The following is a 16346-nucleotide window of genomic DNA, read 5'->3' on the forward strand; positions in this document are numbered from 1 at the left end:
TCTCACCCCAAATCCCAGTGCCCTTCGGGCTTTGATGTTTGAGGTACAGCTCTACAGGCTGGGGGCAGAGTGGCTGGAAAGTGGCCCAGTGGAAAAGGAGCTGGAGGTGCTGAACATGACTCAGCTGTGCCCAGGTGGCCAAGAAGGCCAATGGCAGCCTGGCCTGTATCACAAATAGCGTGCCCAGAAGGATCAGGGCAGCGACTGTACTGTGCACAGCACTGGTGAGGCTGCACCTTGAGTATTCTGTGTTTAGTTTTGGGCCCCTCAGTTCAGGATGGACACTGAGGTGCTGAGGCATGTGCAGAGAAGGGAAATTAACTTGGTGAAGGGTCTGGAACGCAGGTTCTGTGAGGAGCAGCTGCAGGAGCTGGGATGTTTAGCCTGGAGAAGAGGAAACTCGGGAGACCTTATCGCTCTCTACAACCACCGGATAGGAGGCTGGAGCCATGTGGGCGTCGGTCTCTTCTCCCAGGTAACAAGTGATGGCATGAGAGGGAATGGCCTCAAGCTGTGCTAGGAGAAGTTCGGTTTCGACAGTCGAAGGAATTTCTTCACGTAAAGGGTGATTAAACATTGGAATGGATTGCCCAGGGAGGTGCCAAAGTCACTGTCCCCGGATGTGTTTAAGGAAAGACTGGCTATGGTACCTATTGCCATGGTCTAGCTGACAGTGGGTGGTGTTCGATCAAAGGTTGGACTCGATGATCTCAGAGATCGTTTTCAACCTAATTGATTTTGATTCTGTGATGTGTGATTCTGTTTGATAAATACCTGGATGATCGCTTGATCCCTAGCGCCTGCTGGAGCCGGGGCAGGAGGCGGCTGCAGCAGGAATAAGGAGGGACAGAGGCAGGCAGAGCGTGGGGGCGGTGGCACCGGGGGCCGCGGCCGCCCCGCCCCGCAGGGCCATGTGCCACCGCCGGGCTGCCCGCAGCCTCCGCGCCCGCCCGCCGCCCCGCACGGCGAGGGAGGGACCCAGGGAGGGAGGGACAGAGGCAGGGAGGGAGTGCCCGGGGGCCCGGGCGGGAGAAGGTGCCGGAGGGGCGCGGCGGGGGCGCGCAGCGCGGCGCAGGGCGGGTCGGGGTTTCCGCGCGGGGGTTTCGCGGTCGGCGCTGGTGTCCTGGGAAAGCCTTGGCCGCTCCGCCCGGCATCCCGGTGTTCCCGTGGGCTGCTGCGGGCAAACAAGGGCCGGCGGCGGCCGCGCGAGCCGGAGTTCCCCGGTTATCCGCAGGAATCGGCGTCGGGCTTTGGGCTGCGTTGTCGCTGGCACCGGCGGGACACGTCCTTCTCCGGAGAAGCTGCCCCGAGCCCAGGTATCCCGCGGGCGGCGGGGAGGGGGTCTGCCCGGCGTGCTCGTTCCTCCTCCGACGGCTGCCTGAGGCGGAGGCTCGAGGAAGTGGCCCCTTTTCCCGCTGCTGGCTCGCGCTGACGGAGGATAGCTCCCGCTGCCCGGCTGCTGCCGGCGGGGATCGCTGGTGTGCGGTGCTGGGAGCTGCTGCACAGCAGAGCCATTAGGGCCGTGCACTGAGACACAAAACTCGGAATAACAACTTGAAAAACGCTTCTGCCCTGCAGGCGATGCAGTGCCGAGCTTCCCAGAGGCGCTCTTCCTACCTTGTAGGTTACAAATCAGTTCAAATACGTTTTAAGAGGAGTTTAAGTGGAATAATCAGAATTCCCTGTGTATTTCTTTAAAAGCTCACAGCTATCTTTCTAAATTACCTAAAGAGGTAAAACAGTAGACAGGAATCATCTTTTTGCCTCAGACTTTATGGATCTCTGATGGTTTACTGGGGTGTATGTTCACATAACCTGTATGCTGGTGATAAATAATATTGCACGGAAATATTGTCCTTGGGAAATATCGTATTAGTTTAACCATTGTTTCCTTTGATTTTTAAATGTTGAAAAGCAAGATGATATTTTTGAGTAAAAATTTGGGTACAGTGGCAAGAATTTTTGGAACTTGACAGTTAGACTGGGTATGTTAGATGAGAACTGAGCTGCTGGAGTTTCACTGTTTTGCAGTTGCATGATTAGAAGTTATTTTCAAAGTCACCACGTTTATGGTATGAAAATTACATTCTTTCCTTATCATGAACAATAGTCTTGCCTTTAATCTAGTCATTTCTGCTTGTACTACTAAGCTTCTCCTTAGGAGATGGAGTGAAAAGCTGTAGTGATTTCCTAGTGTTTCTTTGTGCAGGCATGAGATAGAAAAAGAAAAGGATTCTTTACCCTCCCTCTCTGTTTACAGAGCTACATCAGTTGCTGTAAATCTTAGAATAAGAAGTGAGATAGCAGGGGAAGTTGGGTTTCTTTCCTTTTTTTTTCCTTTTTCTTTTAATATTTTTGGTATACCAGTTTGGCATCAAAGAGCTGGGAGGCTGTAAATTTTGCTGTTTATGTTCCTGCAAGTGGATAATTAAATGTGAAGATCTCTCCTCAGTTTAGGATGTGATTTGCAGATCATTATCCAGGGATGATTCCTGCTAATGTCACTGGGACTTAGTTGAATGATTGGGTTAAGTTTTCTCTTGGATTGTGTGGTCCAAGAAGTACAGAGCTTGTGTGGAAGGTGTTCTTCAGAGCTGTCAACCTCAGGTTTTCTAATCTAGTAATTTCAGGTCCAGTACTTCAGATTAAGGCAGCAATTTTGTTTAGGGCTTTTTAGATTTAATTCTTGAGGTTGCTTTTCTGGTATGGCATTTTCAGGTTGTACTTGGAGCTGGAGGGGGGGGGAAATTGTGGCTTTTCATCCCTGCTACTTGTAGAAATCCATCCTAAGGAACTTGAAAATTCTATTTTGCTTCTATGTTACTCAAGTCTTCAGACTTTTTCTGCATTTTACTAACAAATATTTATAATGTTTAGTAAGCAAAAGTTGCACTCCTTACCCCAATGCAGGGTCAAGCTATACCTGCAAATATTTACGCAGCTTTCTGCATTATTGTAAGTTAAGTTTGCCTTTGAAGTGCTGTTGGGTATAATCATCCATTGTAAAAACAAAATAAGAAGAGCTGCTCTTCACAAGCATTTTTAGGAGCCCAGGAAATTAAGAAGTTTGACACACGTGCGTTACCTGCACTCAGAGAAAGGATGAAGTAAGGCAAAAAAAGCACAAAACCCCAGAAAATGCAGCTGGCTGGGAGGCTGTTGATATGCAGCTCCCAGGAGTGATGCTTTAGGAAAGGGCTGTCTGGTGTGGGGTGCCAGTCAGCAGAAACTGTTTGGCTAAAAAAGGCTCTGTAGCTGCTGTCACTGTTCTTTGTTAGCACAGTTGGTGTTCCCCTAAAAGAAAAGAATCAACAGAGACCAGGTCAATGAACTCGGTGTGCTGCACAAAAACACACTGCATAAATGAGCTCCTGTAGAAGCCAGGTCTGCTGGCTGCATCAGTCACATGCAGAATGCATGTAGGCTGCTCATTAGCATAGTTACTGTAACTACGGTGATTATCAGGACCTGTGTACGCCCCTATCGATCCAACAGCCAGGAAAGAGCATTAACAAACCCAGCTGAGAATTTCTGGTTCAAGGGGTTTAGGTAATTCAAATGATGGGGAGACATTACTCCTTTTAAGTATCAAAAGCAATATGGCCAGCAGGTCAAGGGAGGCAGTTCTGCCCCTCTACTCAGCTCTGGTGAGACCCCACACTGCATCCAGCTCCAGGGTCCCCAGCAGAGGAAGGACATCGACCTATTGGAGTGAGTCCAGGGGAGGGACACCAGGATATCAAGGGGCTGGAGCACCTCTCCTATGAAGGATGTCTGAAAGAGTTGGAATTGCTCATCCTGGAGAAGCAAAGACTCTGGGGAGACCTTATTGCAGTGTTTCAGTAATCAAAAAGAGGCTTACAAGAAAAACTGGGACAGAATTTTTAGCAGGGCCAGTTGCAAAAGGACAAAGGGTAATGGTTTTAAACTAAAAGAGGGTTGATTTAGACCAGATATAAGGAAAAAAATTTTACTGTGAGTGTCGCGAAACACTGTAACAGGTTGCCCAGACAAGTGGTGGATGCCCCACCCCTGGAAACATTTTAGGTCAGGTTGGATGAGGCCCTGAACCACTTGTTATAGTAGAAGATGTTCCTGCTCATTGCAGGAGCCTTGAACCAGGTGATCTTTAAAGGTGCCTTCCAACATAAACCATTCCATGATCCTACAGACTGCTGACCCAGGTACAACAAAAATAAATGATAAATGTGCCTTTCTGTGGGACTAAAGGCCTAGAGAACACTTGGACAGCTTAAGAGGAGTCGTCTTAAGAGAGAGGATCAGAGCCATTTGTCAGGCTGCAGCCTCAGAGGAAACATATCCTGCAAGAGGGTGTTTGAAGGAGAGGCTTCCTCACATTCCAGGGGATGGGTGTGTAATAGATTCTCTCGTAATTAAAATTTCTGTTCTCTCCAGAGCATTATTTCTAAGTAATGATTTTATTTCATTAAAGAATATTAAGCTTAAAGTTATTATCATAGGTCCTAAGGAGAACAGGATCAAGTGTCATACAAAGCTTTGTCTGCAACAAGGACCTTTATCACAGCCTGGTTTGAAAGTGAGTATAATTCTCATTATCAACATCACACCACTTGTAATAGGGCCTTAAATGATGCACAAATATGTACTGTATTTGCAGAGTGAGCGAAGGTAGAGGTATATGTAGCTTGGTATGTGAGAAGTCAGTCTTAGAAGGTTATGCAACCAGACCTGTCAGTAAAAATATTGAAATTAAATACTTAAATGGATGCTAAACACTTCCAGAAATATAGTAGTTAAATATTTAAATGCATGGAAAGGCCAAGGTTGGAGCAGGATTTGGAACAGAACAAATGTTTGTGCTTCAGAGTATAAACAAACCCTTGCTGGGAATAAGTGGAAATTTTCTCCAGTGTCTGAAACACCTAAGGCCAGACTTTTTTTGGCTTTAAAGTTCTTTTTTTATGAAGCCTCATATTCTGGTTGTTTTCTAATACTAAAAAAATTAGAATTTATTAGAATTAGAATTAGTGCTAAAAATTTCTAAATTGCTTTACTAGACAAGATACATATTTTCTTTTTTTAAATTTTCGTATTTGGTGTTTCAGAATATAAGTAAGGATATATTATCTTTGTGGCATTGCTTTAGAAACATGGTTCAGGTTTTTTTAAAGCATTTTTATGCCTAATAGCCTTTTCAAAATTCTATTATGGACTTAACTCAATCCTTATTCTGTAAATGCTTAAACACTAGCTGGAAGTACTATGAACAGTGTTCCTGCCAACTCTGTTGCAGCCAGTGACAGTTCAAATTGTCTAACACTAATGTTTATAGCTTTTACAGTGTGAGTGAATGAATTGCCAGAAACGCGTGGGAGATCTGGAATTCTCTGAACTGTTCAAGGAATTGCAGTTGCTTAATTCAGTTTAATTTAAATGTATGTGGCAAATGTAGAAAGGCCTCTGACTTGATTTAGCTTTGACTTTTTTGGCTTTGTGATCATTAGTAGGGTAGGTGTGGAGATGATAAAATTCAAATGATTCATCCTTGTGGGGGTATCATTTTGTAAACAAAGCTAAATGTGTTTATTCTAATTTTTATGGATAGGTTGATACTTAAAAGTGAGGGGGCTGAGTCGAACAAAAAGTCCAGAGATGTGCTGTAATTCAGAATCTTCTCCTTTTGTGACTGTCTCGTATCCTTCCTGGTGTTTGACTTTCCACTGCGAGTCAAAACACGTCTCAAAATTGATTGGAGGCTGTGGGTTGGTTGTGGGGTTTTGTACCGTACATGGCATTTTATGCAAAGCCAGTTCCTCCACATGTATTCAATCCTGTGCCTTGTGAGGAATATGAGTTAAAAGATTGTAAACAAAGTTGAAGACAAAGAACCTGCTGTGTTCTGACACGATTTTATTTCATCAGAGCACGCAAGGGGGAAACTTGTGTTCCATTCAAATGACACACGTATATGCAAAAAAACCTGTTCTTTGTCTTGGCATATGTTAAAGCTCTTGTTTTCTTTGGCACAATTAATATAAAGTAGCATTTCCCTGCCTTGACTTATACTAGACCTGAAAGAAAAAGATTCTTTTGTTTCTTCAAATTAGTGCTGAGCATGGCTCACCATGGCATTTGTATTCCACCATCCTGTTTAACAGCACAGATTACTGATTTTTAGAAATAGTCTGTTTCATACCAGGCTGTGAGAAGAAAAAACTGTCTTTGCCTTGTCTCTGAGCATTTGTGTTTTGCAAAATCAAAGCAGTTAGAGAGTTACTCCTCCATTCTTTCTGTACTATGGATAGTGTACTTCTCTTGAGTCTAACATGGGCATTGTACATACAGGTTTTTTTACAAGAGCATTTCCAGTGTCTTTATTTCCTGTTTGTATCTTATACCCCAGTGACCTGATCAGGTAAGCTATCAAGGTTCAAGAAGGGAAATTTGTGTGATTCTGGGTGTTTGCTTCTTATCCAGCAATAAGCTGGAAGTATTCATTTTGAAAGACCTGAGCCTAAAACCCCTTTGGCAGCAATGCAAAATGCTTCCTTGTGTGTTTTTCTTGTGTGTCCCATCTGCCTCTCCCACTCTGTGTCCTTTGCATTCTGCTGAACTTTGTATTGGTTTCTGAGGCTTGGTGCTTAGTCCAACCTCCAGTGAATTCAAAATAGTAACTGTTCTTGGGCTGGGCCAGCCCTCCATAGTGGTGTCAGCACAAGGGGGTCTAATATGCAGACCACCTCTGGCATAAATATTGTATGTTATTCAATGTCTGAATGTGGATGTCTTGACTCATTTGGTAACAGTGCTGAGGACTGCTTGATATTGATTTACTCCTAATCCCTCAGGGAGTAGCAATACAAGAGAACCAAACACTGACATACCTTACTTAGATGTCCCTTCCCAAGAGCTGCAGATCTTTAAAAAAATAAAGCATTCCTATCCTGTATGGTGTACTGTACTGGGTTTAGTAATCTTTAGACTTTACTGGGGATGTCTAAGCAAAAAGTTGGAAACCACTGCATTATGTCCTCTTAATCTGTTATTTCATTTCTAAACTTCTTTTATCGATAGTCAGAATTCTGAGTCGTTCTCTATCTTAAAATTTCTCTCTGATGCTTGGTGAGAGTGGTGTGGCATTCATTTCCACTGCACACATTTCTGAGCTTGTTTTGATGTTTCTAGGTGTAACTGGGGCATGGAGCCAAACTGTGTGATGCCTGCAAGGTCTGTTTGGGAACAGCTGCTCTGCGTTGGCAACGTGAACCAGGGCAACCATTTTCACACTGAAGTCATGGTCATATGCTCTGCATTTGTATGTCGTTTGCAGGATTCAGGCAGAATGCTGATGATGGAGGATGCAAATATGTAATGCAATAAGGTGCCATGGAGCAAGAGAACAGAAATAAATGGTGTCTGCTTTGTATTTGTGACCTACAGCCTGGCAGCGCTGATGTGGTGGGCGAGGGGTGGTTATACTTCAGATAACTGTCCTCTCAGTGACTGCTGTATTTCCTACTTGTACTTTAAATGGTCTCAACTTTGTCTCTTCTAGGAAAAACAAAATGAAGGAACTAGTGTCAAACAGTACAACCAGTATTTCTCAAGCCAGGAAAGCTGTGGAGCAACTGAAAATGGAAGCATACATGGATAGAATAAAGGTAAACTTAGACTTATTGTTGATATTTTGAGTTCGCTGACTAGTTTGTGAAACAGCATCCCTTTAATACTGCAGAAAACAAGAATTTGTGTTGAGCTATAAAACATTATTCAGTACTGTGAGTGATTACATACTAACTCACAGTACTGGTGGGTACTGAAGAGATTTCCAAAGCCTGGCTTCAAGTCTGCTTCTGTGTGACTGTCTGTTACATTTGTCAAAAGTGGTATTTTGTGAATGCTTAAAATTAGCTGGCGGGTGCCCGGGTGCTCTTCTTTGTCACCTGTAGCTGAATTTAAGTGCAGCCCTGGTTTCTTGGGTTTTCTCCTTCAAAAATCAGAAAAAGTCTTTAAGACACTGCAATATTTTTGAATAATGATGAGACAAGCTGAACTGCTTTGCTCTGTTCTGTTTTAGTGCAGGTGTCATTGCACAAAAAATGTGTATGATTGCAGCATGCAGTTATGATTCTTCACACTTGATAACTTGTTGTATGTGAAAATTTGGTTTCATCATACCTCTAAATATATGTGGATTAAATATTTTTGTTAAAGGCACTGTTAAACAGAGGATTTCAGTTTTTTAAACTAGAAAATCCCGTGGATTATTCTTGCATGTCATTCTGCTTTCCACTAGTCTAAAATGTTTTGGAATATCAAGCACGTAGAAGCTAATAATGTCACAGAACTTTTCAAGAAAGCAATGCTCATTTCTTTTACTCTCTGCCTCTGAAAATAGGGAATAATTATTTTTATAAAAAATCCAGTCTCTACAAGGAAGAAGTTTTTAGTCTTTCCGTCTATAAAAAGTAATGCATTTAAATTACACAGTTCTCTGCAAACAACTGTAACTGAGTTGTTACAAACTGTAACTGAGATTATTAAGTCAGTAGGACAATTCAGAAATGCTGTACATTAAAATCTTCAAGTAGTTTTAACTCAATCTGTTTGTCCATCCATCCTGTGTGCTGAAAATCTGCATGTAGTCAGCATGGGGACAGTAGTATATATTCATGATTTTTAAAATAGTCTCAGATCACAAACTCACCAGCTGGAAAAAAAGTGTTTATAATTCAGAAATATTAGTGCAATTCAGATGAGTGATCAGTCTTTCTTATATGAAAATAGAAATTTCAGTCGCTCTATTTTGTGGCAGTTTTTAGCAATGTCTTGTAAGACCACTGAATTTGCAAAAGTAGTTTCTCTCTTTCATAGTGTGTTACAAATTCATCACATAAGCTGTTCACAGGGACAGGTGTTTATTTCCTGCAGTAAAAGAAGGTCTGCCTTGGTTAGTCCCAACTCAGGTCGTATGGCAGCTGCATGACCAGAACTGACAAGGGGGTGGTGGCAGAGGAAAGTGTTGGAAAAATATAGCCCAATTTACTGCAATTTGAAATCATTGATACTTAGTAAATTGTCTTAGACTTGCTTCTACATATTCAGTAGTAACTGTCACGTACCACATCATTAGGTCAGTTATGCAGATAGCTTCATTAGTTAAGTGTATACCACCCTTAATTACATATGTGAGAAAGACAAAGGTGCAAGAAAGACGTAAGTTACTTTTGCAGTCAGTTTAATTAAAAAGAACACAGTTATTAGCAAATGTGGCAGACCTAAAAAACTGATAGCTTGAAAGTGCAATTATTTCACCTTTCAAAACAGCCTTTGACTGAAAACACACCAAAGAAAATCTGACGTTTCAGAATTATGAGGGTTCCTATACTAATATAAAACAAATTTAACTTTTCAGAATGTCTTGATTTCTAGAATTTCTTTGAACAAGCATATGGGGGATTGTGAGAAGTGGTTGCTTGGCTATTTATTCCTTAAAAAAATCTGCTTGGCTTTTAAATCTTGAATCAGTTAAGTGTGGGCTTCAGTATAGCCAAATTTTACCAAGAAACTTTCCAGTGGTTTCAACTGGAGATTTTAAGTTCTCGGATCATCACTGTGAAGGCAGATAAATTAACTTACTGTCTTTTTTTCTGGTGTCTTGCATCTGATTAAACTAGTTAGACATTTAACAAAAGATCAGTGCTTTCCAGATATTTTAACTAAACCCTCTTTTGCAAACAGCCATAGCCAAGTGGTTATTCCCACAATAGGCAAGACCACATTGCTAACATTGAAGAGGTATCTGTGTTATTGACTGGGGAAATCAGAAGTTCCAGTTTATTTGTCTACTACAGAGGCACTTTGTTTTCCATGCACAGTAGCTGCTGTAACCAGCAAGAGTTGGGTCTGCTCAATTAAAATGTTGTAGTCAAAAGTGTGTTGATAGTTGCCAACTCCCCACTGTGTTCTGGATTTTTCAACAAATTTAAGAAGTCCTATCAAGTCCTCTAGCCAGTCAGAGCAGCAAAGCAGTGCTGTGTTCTGAGGTTCCACAAAGGCAATTCGCTGCTGAGGTGTGAAAGAAACAAGACAACTCAACAGAGGAGGATGGAGTTATTGGTGTATTGATCGGTAGCTGGAAGGAGGAGTACTGTGGGTGTTTTTGTAAACTGTAGGAATCCCAGAAGGATCATAATTGAACCTGTCTTACCTGGCAGAGGAACAGCTAGAGTTATAATGAAGAAGTAGAAAGCCAGAAATGCAGATTCAAGATAGGAAATACCAAATGAAATCAGATGAACAGTGGCCTCTTGACTAGTAGAATAATGTCTTCTAAAGATGCTAGCAGTAAAATTGAGAAAGCAAAGTTAGTATTGGTGTTTATCAGAGTTGTCCTCAGAATAAAGCACTATTTAATCTTTTCTTTGCAAGCAGAAAAGCAAGAGTGCTCTGACATTTAGGACCCTTGGCATATCAGTTATTATTCCATTTTCTTTTTCCTTAGGAAGATAGGAAGTATTCCTAACTGGTAGTGAATAGTGTTGGGAGATGAACAGTGGGAATGCCAATAAATGTGTGTGAATCTCTTTGTTTTAGATGTAAAGGATAAGCAGAGAGGGTGTTTTAGCAGGGATGGTAATTAGTCACAACCCACGGCAAGACAGAAGACATAGTAATTGCAGCATTTTGCCCTGTCACTGAAGCTTATAATTATTAGTGCAGCTAACAGGATGTTCTAACTTTGGCAGTTTTTACCACCTCTGCTATTCTGAAATATAATGGTAAAATTTCACAGACCTCCTGAGACTAATTCTTTAAAGCATCAGGGTTGAGTGTTTTGTTAGATTTTTTTCCCCTTTTGTTGATTTGGTAACAAGATGTGGTTTTCGCTACAGAGAGTAAAAGTAATTCTACAAAATGTGAGATCAGTGTGATACCTATATACTCCATCTCTTCTACTCCATACACCTTAAAAGATTTTTAAAAAGTGAAATGCTAACTTTCTGCTAGAATTCATTAATCAAACTGGAATCTGATTTTTTCCTTTAGGCACTTCTGCAATATGTATAAATTACTTTGAATCCGCAGACCAAGCCGTATTGCGTTGGAAAGCTGACATGATAAATGTGTTAGCTTCATTTGAATATTCAAATCACATGCATTTATTTTAATTCTCAGGAAAAGCTATTTTGAAGCTGTCCAGCAACATTCAGCTACAAATAACCCCAAAGGCAAGTAAAAGCTACAATAGAGTGGGCTCCATTTAACTCCTTCCATGGCACAAACAGGACGATCAGCACATCCCTTTTCACAGCACAGGCTGCAGCCCTGGCCGTGGGGCACCTCTGGGTGCTGACTGTGCCAAAGCAGCCATCCCTGCTGGAGCCTTGGTGCCATGCTCAGTGCACAGCCCTTCCACCACTGCTCTTCCCAATAATGACACTGAGCAGGAAACTTGCTGGAGGCAATGTTGTATTTTGCTCTATTTTGGGCCACAGGTCTGACTTTGCCGACACTGCTCACAGCTGCAGGAACTCATGTTTTCATTGCTCCTGGACTGTGATCAGCTCATTTAACTCCCCGTTGTGAATGGTCATTATTCCACTGTGCAGGCCTAAGCTACTCCACTTCCAGTGAAGAAATGGCTGTAATTCACTTTCATGACTACTGTAATCCCAGTGGGAAGATTTCTCCTCTCAAAACCTTTTATTTGATTAACAGATGAAAATACATTTATTTTATGGCCCAGTGCAGGTTTAGTTTGTGAAAATGTGCTGAAATGTGATCACGTTTCTTAGTTCCTTGTTGCAGGATTTTTTAAAAATAAACTATACTATGGTTTGTTTAAAAGCAAACTAAATTGTGATTTAAACACTCTGACATTGAAGGAAGGGTTTCTCTTCACAGAAAGGGGTGATAGGGCATTGGAATGGGGTGCCCAGGGAGGTGGTGGAGTTGCCATCCCTGGAGTTGTTTAGGAAAAGACTGGATGTGGCAGCAAGTGTCATGGTCTGGTTGACAAGGTGGTGGTGTTAGGTCAAAGGCTGGACTTGATAATCTCTAAGGTGTTTTCCAACCTAGGTGATTCTGTGATTCTGTGAATGTATTACTCTGCTTCACAACATTCCTACCAGCATTACACAACAAGTTAGATACAAAAATGTATGTTGACCTTTTGGTAGTGAAAACCCTTTTAATTGTTAGATGATATCAGAGCACAGCAATACGTAGAGAAACAGGAAATTATATTATTGGGTTTATCCCTTCTAAGAATGGGGATTGAAGTTGTGCTTCTCTTCCACTGAATGAAAAGCAATATACTTGGGCTGATGTTGCTTATCCATGCATGGAAGAAACAAGATCGTTATGGGAAAATCATTACAATCCTTTGTACTTTGAGGTCTGTAACTTTGCACACATTCTTGTTTTACCTGCTTCCTTCTTGAGAAGCACTGGTCCTTGTGAACACCTCTTCTGATTTGATCAGTTTTCTGTTTTGCCTGTGCCCAGCAGCCTGCTGTTCACATGTAGTGTCTCTGCCACCCTTTTGTCTTACAGGCCAATTCAAAGACAAACTAATTTTTAATAACACTCATTTCCTCTGTTAGGGGGGATAGTCTATACTGGGGTGCCGACCACAGGTACTTCATAGGTTTAAGCATTCTACAAAGGCACAGAAATTAAAAATAATGAAAATAGAGAAATAAAGAGTCTGTAACTGTCTTCAGAACTTCATTTAAATTTCATGCCAATTCTGATTCAACACCCATTGACTTCGTAGGTCTAATCTGAAGCCTGCTATGGGCTGAGCTCATGTCAAAGCAAGCAAGTGGAGAAGCTTAAAGCTAACACTGATGATGCACCTGCTAGAAAAACACCAGAAATGTGATTTGTTTCTTCTCTTCACTCTAGTTGTGCAAACATGCTGATCTCAGTGCTTGACTGGGGACAAGCTGTCATGGTGCTCAGGGGAAAGACTTCTTTGTAAAGACTCCAGAATTCATTTTCTCAAATATCAGAATATTGAAAACACAATAATTCACCAAAACAAAGAGATACAGATAGCTCTGCATATCTTGCTGACAGAGCAGAACAAAAAATTATGTATATACTTTCTAAATTCTTGAAAAAATAAATGAGACACTCTGGCCTACTGTCACCAATATTCCTATGGCACAAAGCTGCAAAAGTTACAAGGTTTAATATTTCATTTTTCATTTAACGCAAAACAGCTTGCATTGCGAATATTCAACACACTGCTACATTTTTATATGACTTTTCAGTAAGCATAACCCCATGTTCTGAATTTGGAGACTTGAGAATTGTTTATTTTAGAAGTATAAAAATATTAAGTTAAAAAATACTAAGGTAGTGCTCAAGTTTAAATGAATGCTGTGAATAAAGGACTACTTATAGTAACTTACTGAGCAGAAGACATTAGTCTTGCTTCATTGAAGAGAGCAGTATTTAGCTTAAATGAGAGCTATGACACGTGGCGTTCAAGTTTTGTTCCTGATTTATTGTTTCTTTTTAATCCCATGGTCACGTGCCTAAATAACTTTTTATTTTGCATCCAGAGCAGCAAAGGGCAGAGAGAGTGTTTGAGGAAAACTTAAAACCAATGAATGGGAGTATGAGCTGAAGCAGGTTCCTCTACAGAAGCAGACACCTTAAAGGAGAAGCCGTATTGCCTGTGGGAGGTTAGCATATAAATGTTTTAATGACTCTGTGCTCCTGACCTCCTTCTGATGGAGAGGAACAGCTTCACATGGATCATATCAATTGATACCATCTATGTCACTACATTAGACAAAATGTATGTAAGGCCTAGTAAGAGCAAATTGAGAGATGTGATATCTAATAATTTAAAGGATGAAGCAATCTACTACCTGTTTTAGGATAGCTTCCCTTATCATTTGTTCTATGAAAAACATCTATGCAATTCAGATCGGTTCAGAATTGTTACAGTAGCTCTCTCTTCTCTTCTATTAGGTATCCAAGGCTGCAGCAGATTTATTGGCATATTGTGATGCACACATTGGAGAAGATCCCCTTATTATTCCTGTACCTGCATCTGAAAATCCCTTTAGGGAGAAGAAACTCTTTTGTACTATTCTTTGAGTCAGTTTTCAATTAAAAATGTCATCTGCTAAAACTTGGTATCAGTCTTGCATGCTTTTAGCATTATTTTCTTCAGATGTCAATACTTACCCCATAACTACAATATTTTTGGAAGGTAGTACAATTTCTGCTAAAAAAAAAACCCTAAAATAAAAAAAATAACCCTAAAAAATTCAAGGTAATGCTTATCTTTCAGAGAAATGTACAAGTTTAATTTCAGTTCTTCATAAATATTCTTTTGGTCTTAATGAAATTATTGAGTACAGTATCAAATTGTAGATATCTTTGCCAGTCATAGATTTTTCTGGGACCTAAATGAGTCATACCAATCCTTGAAGCTATTTTTAACATTCTTATTTTCTTTGGAAGGTGAATTCAATTCATTTGCCTTTACAAATTTCTATCTAAAGAGAGTTATGTGACCTTTTTCTAAAGTAGCACTATTTAGGAAAAAGTCCCAGTGATATACAATGTTTGGAATGATCGGTCTTATACAGTAAGTGGTGTGTATAAATATGTTTTCTGAAGACTGTAAGAAACTTGACTACAAAACCAGTCCTAGTAAAGTGCCATTGTAGCTACAAGCAGAATGAAGATGTACAGTCACACACCAGGATTGCATCAATAAAATTGTAGAAAAATGTGGTTGCTTGTATCTTTTTTCGAATTGTAATGATTTGAATTATTTAGAAAGTAAACTGAACTGTGAAATAAATCTTCCTTAGGGACTTAGTGGAGGGTGTAAATCTGCCCCGAACAGCACAGGGAGGGGGATTACATTTTTTGAGCAGCCCTCTACATGCTTTTGCCCATGAGAATAGGACTTTATGGGGATGGAGAGTAATGGTGAATAAACGTTGTTCTAGGATATGCAGCAAGACCACTGTGCTGCTGACAGCCACTATGTCTGTATATTTTGTGGCTGCAGATTAGTTGTCAGCAAGTAATTTGTGGAGGTTCTGGGAAATTTTTTTGTTTTAATTTCGAAACGCAGTGAGAGGAAAAGAATGAGGTATGAAATAAGACTGCCTTACTCAAGAAGTAAAATTAAGCTCATACAAGGCACCTGATGGAAGCAACTGTTACTTTACAGACTTTTATTATTATTATTCTCCTTAAAAAAAATAATGAAAGCTGCTTTCCAATCTGGTGCATTAGGACAGTTCTCTCACTGCAGTACCTCATATATACAATGTATCAGTCAGCCCCATAAGGCAGGAGACAATTTTGTTGGAGAACTGCCCGAGTATTAGCTGAGACTCTGAACAGCCACCGATAATAGATCAAGCTTCCTCCCTTCCTGCGCACAAACTTGTATTCCATAAACATCTTAAATACCTGCAAGGCAAAGAACTAGCTGAGGAACTGAGGGCCTTGGGGTATACTTAAATTCTGAATTTAGATGCTAAAAAGGGCTGCTTGGTGAACAAAGCTATGTGCATTTTCCCCGAAGTGCATGTACCTTCTCCAGCTTATTTTTAGCAATTTCCATTGATGTCTGCTGTACTGTTTTGTGCAGTGGAAATACAAGATATCTGCATTGTACAGGTTTTGTTTTCTTTGCCATTCAACTTGGATAATGTGCTTCACTCGACGGCGTTCAGCTACCAGCCTGGTCACACGAGACAGGGGGCTTTGGACTGTGCTTCTGCTGCTGGCAGAACTCACCTCATGTCTCACATGCAGTATTATTGTAAAAAAACCCTACATAACAATATTCCTTTTAACCAATGGGCTTTTGGGAGGTCTTTCATTCAAAGATTCATTTTTTTAACTGAGCAGCTGAAGACATCAGTATCTTAGTAGGCACAGAGCTGCTTGATATGCTGAAAAACATTCAAGTGTCTTGAACGTCTTATTTTTGTTAGGGACATTCTTGGTTCCTATTTTAAAGTTTTCAGCTTAAGAATCCCATTCCTAACTTTTAAGAAGAATATTTCTTAATGCATGGTGTGTTTTTATTTTTGGGGTAGAAAAATAGGGTTTAGCTAACTGAGTAACTATTTTATTGACAGTGAAATAAAAAAGGCTTTCTGAAAATATTTATTTAAAAAGAGCAACAAAATGCTTAATAAGGTTCTTTAGGGAATTCTTCCTACAGTGTGCATGATTTGGTAACTGCTCCAATCACCATGGCAACATTTTCATTTGTCCTTCCACATGTATGGTTTTAACTGGAACAGCATGGGAGGAGAATATAGGGCATACAGCCTTATTCTCTAAGGCTTTGCAATAACTTGCAT

The 16346-nt window shown here is 40.7% G+C and overlaps 1 protein-coding gene across 6 annotated transcripts; it reads left to right on the forward strand.

Moving 5' to 3' along the window:
* The first annotated feature begins 1059 nt into the window (after window positions 1–1059).
* Window positions 1060–14748, forward strand: GNG4 (G protein subunit gamma 4). 6 transcript variants are annotated; one of them, XM_048299165.1, is made up of 3 exons: window positions 1060–1316; window positions 7538–7643; window positions 13975–14748. In XM_048299165.1, the coding sequence occupies exons 2-3, from the start codon at window positions 7548–7550 to the stop codon at window positions 14101–14103; spliced, it is 225 nt and encodes a 74-aa protein (XP_048155122.1). In that variant the 5' UTR covers window positions 1060–1316; window positions 7538–7547; the 3' UTR covers window positions 14104–14748. The 6 variants fall into 6 exon arrangements, with proteins under 6 accessions (XP_048155122.1, XP_048155120.1, XP_048155116.1 ...); XM_048299163.1 differs by lacking the exon at window positions 1060–1316 and adding an exon at window positions 4033–4558; XM_048299159.1 differs by lacking the exon at window positions 1060–1316 and adding an exon at window positions 7313–7394.
* The last annotated feature ends 1598 nt before the right edge of the window (window positions 14749–16346 follow it).

The sequence above is a fragment of the Corvus hawaiiensis genome, chromosome 3 (genome assembly GCF_020740725.1).
Source record: "Corvus hawaiiensis isolate bCorHaw1 chromosome 3, bCorHaw1.pri.cur, whole genome shotgun sequence".
In the NCBI taxonomy this organism is placed as follows: Eukaryota; Metazoa; Chordata; class Aves; order Passeriformes; family Corvidae; genus Corvus; species Corvus hawaiiensis.